Source organism: Micromesistius poutassou (assembly GCF_964030765.1).
Source record: "Micromesistius poutassou genome assembly, contig: SCAFFOLD_4386, whole genome shotgun sequence".
NCBI classification, from domain to species: Eukaryota; Metazoa; Chordata; class Actinopteri; order Gadiformes; family Gadidae; genus Micromesistius; species Micromesistius poutassou.
Window position 1 is genome coordinate 1 of NW_028177384.1, and position 2,500 is coordinate 2,500.

The following is a 2,500-nucleotide window of genomic DNA, read 5'->3' on the forward strand; positions in this document are numbered from 1 at the left end:
AAATTCAAGAAATAATTGTCCCAGTAAGACCAGTAACCCTAACCCTAACCTCGGAGCAGAACCAGACACACTCAAAGTGGTCAGTTGACTCTGTCACGCAATTCTTGTTTTTAGTCTTGAATTTCACAATAACATCACAAACAATTCATTTAAAGTTCCCCTATTTGACGCTGATAAGCCAAAGAAGTGTTTTTGCAATCTACCCTCCAGTGACTAACCCTAGTACCCTAACCCTACCCTAACCCTAACCCTAACCCTACCCTAACCCTAACCCTAGTACCCTAACCCTACCCTAACCCTAACCCTACCCTAACCCTAACCCTACCCTAACCCTAACCCTAACCCTAACCCTAGTACCCTAACCCTACCCTAACCCTAACCCTAACCCTACCCTAACCCTAACCCTAACCCTACCCTAACCCTAACCCTAGTATCACACGACAGTCTCCGCCCAGATCTATGACAGACAGATCAGCCTACCACTGGGTTCAGACCACTGGGTTAGCTGCTAGTGTGATCTATCATAGCTCTGGGTGGACACGCCCATGTGATACTTCACCAGAGGGGAGTGGGCTCCTGACGGCTAATCAACGCCACACCAGGGGGTGTGATGTGGCAGCCAAATGAACCGTGTCATTCCTGTCACGTTAGTAATGTCCCCGTCGTGGCTGTTGGCCGCCCACTGAGACACTAGGAGCTAAGTGTGGTCCCATCAAAACATCAGAGCGAACCGATGCTTTCAGCCATATAATCATTTGATCAAAGGAGTTCATGTGGGCTGGAGGGTTTAATATTATAAGGCAGAGTGTGTTCTTTGCCTTCAGGCGGAAAGTACCTCAAGTACTTACTTAAGTCCAAAAATATTTTGTGTAACTAAATATACATGCGTCTCACTTTTAGAAATAGTCTGCTTGCCTAAAATGGCTGTCAACCACTTTATCTTTTGATTTGGATAGTCTATGATTTGGAGACTATGGTCTCTGGAGGTGCCATGCTCAAGAGCACTGCCCAAACGTACATCACACATCCCCATTCACCCGGCTGACGCTCCCTCTGGGGTCTCTGGGGGTGGAAGGCCCTTTAGTCTATCTGGGTGGTGTCTAGTCTACTCTACTCTGGTGTCTCCCCAGCAGTAGAGAAACAGGATCCATCTGTCTGGTCCAACAGGAGGAGCCGGTTGTGAGCTCCGGGGCTAACAGGTGGTTTGGTGAAGAGTTCCTGGAGCCACACCTTGAGACGGTTCTGACACTAAGAACACCTTGAGACGGTTCTGACACTAAGAACACCTTGAGACGGTTCTGACACTAAGAACACCTTGAGACGGTTCTGACACTAAGAACACCTTGAGACGGTTCTGACACTAAGAACACCTTGAGACGGTTCTGACACTAAGAACACCTTGAGACGGTTCTGACACTAAGAACACCTTGAGACGGTTCTGACACTAAGAACACCTTGAGACGGTTCTGACACTAAGAACACCTTGAGACGGTTCTGACACTAAGAGCGACCGTGTGACTGGCGGACTCCTCTGGTAACCGGCGGGTTAGTTTGGTGAGAACGTTTCAGGTTCCATAACTACCGTCGTAGTTATCGAGTCACTGCAGCGGCGTGAGCAGAATGTTTAGGAATACGAATGTTACGACTTTGGGGTTGAGCTGCTATGCTAAGCTAACATGCTAGGCGGCTACATCTCGTCGGCGTGCGCCGGTTTGCCGACGTCGAGGCTGCCCGCTGCGTCTTTGGACTTCAGGGCCGGAGACTCCGTCCGCCCGGCAACCACCGCTGAAGTGTTCCCTGATTGGCCGTCGTCTGCGACCTCGCTCCCAGGCGCCGGGAGGTCAGGCTGGATCGTAGTTTCCGGTTTGGTTTTCGTGCCGTCGTCGGGAGGTCCTGATTCGTTGACGTCGGGGGGTGAGGGTTCTGATTGGACGACAGAGCTGTCTGCGTCGTCTGTCGTTGGCACGGAGGAGGCGGGGTCTGTTAGGATGTTTCTGGAAATAACTGGAATAACATATAATATATATATTATATAATAATATATATTATATAATATATATAATATAATATATATAATATAATATATATATTATATAATATATATATTATATATACATTATATAATATATATATAATATATATATATATATTATATATATATTATATAATTATATATATTATATTATATATATTATATAATATATATATAATATAATATATTTTTAGATTGAATGGTTCATGTAACCTAATTATTGTGCTGCTGTCAAACCCTGGTCTTAGTACTGTGTACCAGTCATCCATGTGGAGACACTGGTATCAGTGTGCTGTTGTTGTTGTTTGTGTAGTTGTTTCTTATTGGACCTTGAGTCCAAAGGGGGTATCACTGGGGTCAGGGTCAGGGGGTAACAAGAGTCCTTCCTTCTTAGAACTCGTGCTGTGCTCAGGGCTATAAGGGAGGGCTTTTATTGTGACGGGTGGGCCTCACCTCCGGTGGGCTGGT

The 2,500-nt window shown here is 46.2% G+C and overlaps 1 protein-coding gene across 1 annotated transcript in view; it reads right to left on the reverse strand.

Moving 5' to 3' along the window:
- Window positions 1-2,500, reverse strand: part of LOC311376182 (cyclic AMP-responsive element-binding protein 3-like protein 4) — a 10,417-nt gene continuing 7,917 nt past the window's right edge. The window contains exons 9-11 of the mRNA XM_084491048.1: window positions 2,486-2,500; window positions 415-2,004; window positions 1-309 (exon numbers count right to left, since the gene is read on the reverse strand). The exon at window positions 2,486-2,500 is cut by the window's right edge and continues 79 nt beyond it. Of these exons, the coding sequence (XP_084347174.1) occupies window positions 1,688-2,004; window positions 2,486-2,500 (332 nt within the window). The 3' untranslated portion in view covers window positions 1-309; window positions 415-1,687. The remainder of the gene's footprint in view (window positions 310-414; window positions 2,005-2,485) is intronic.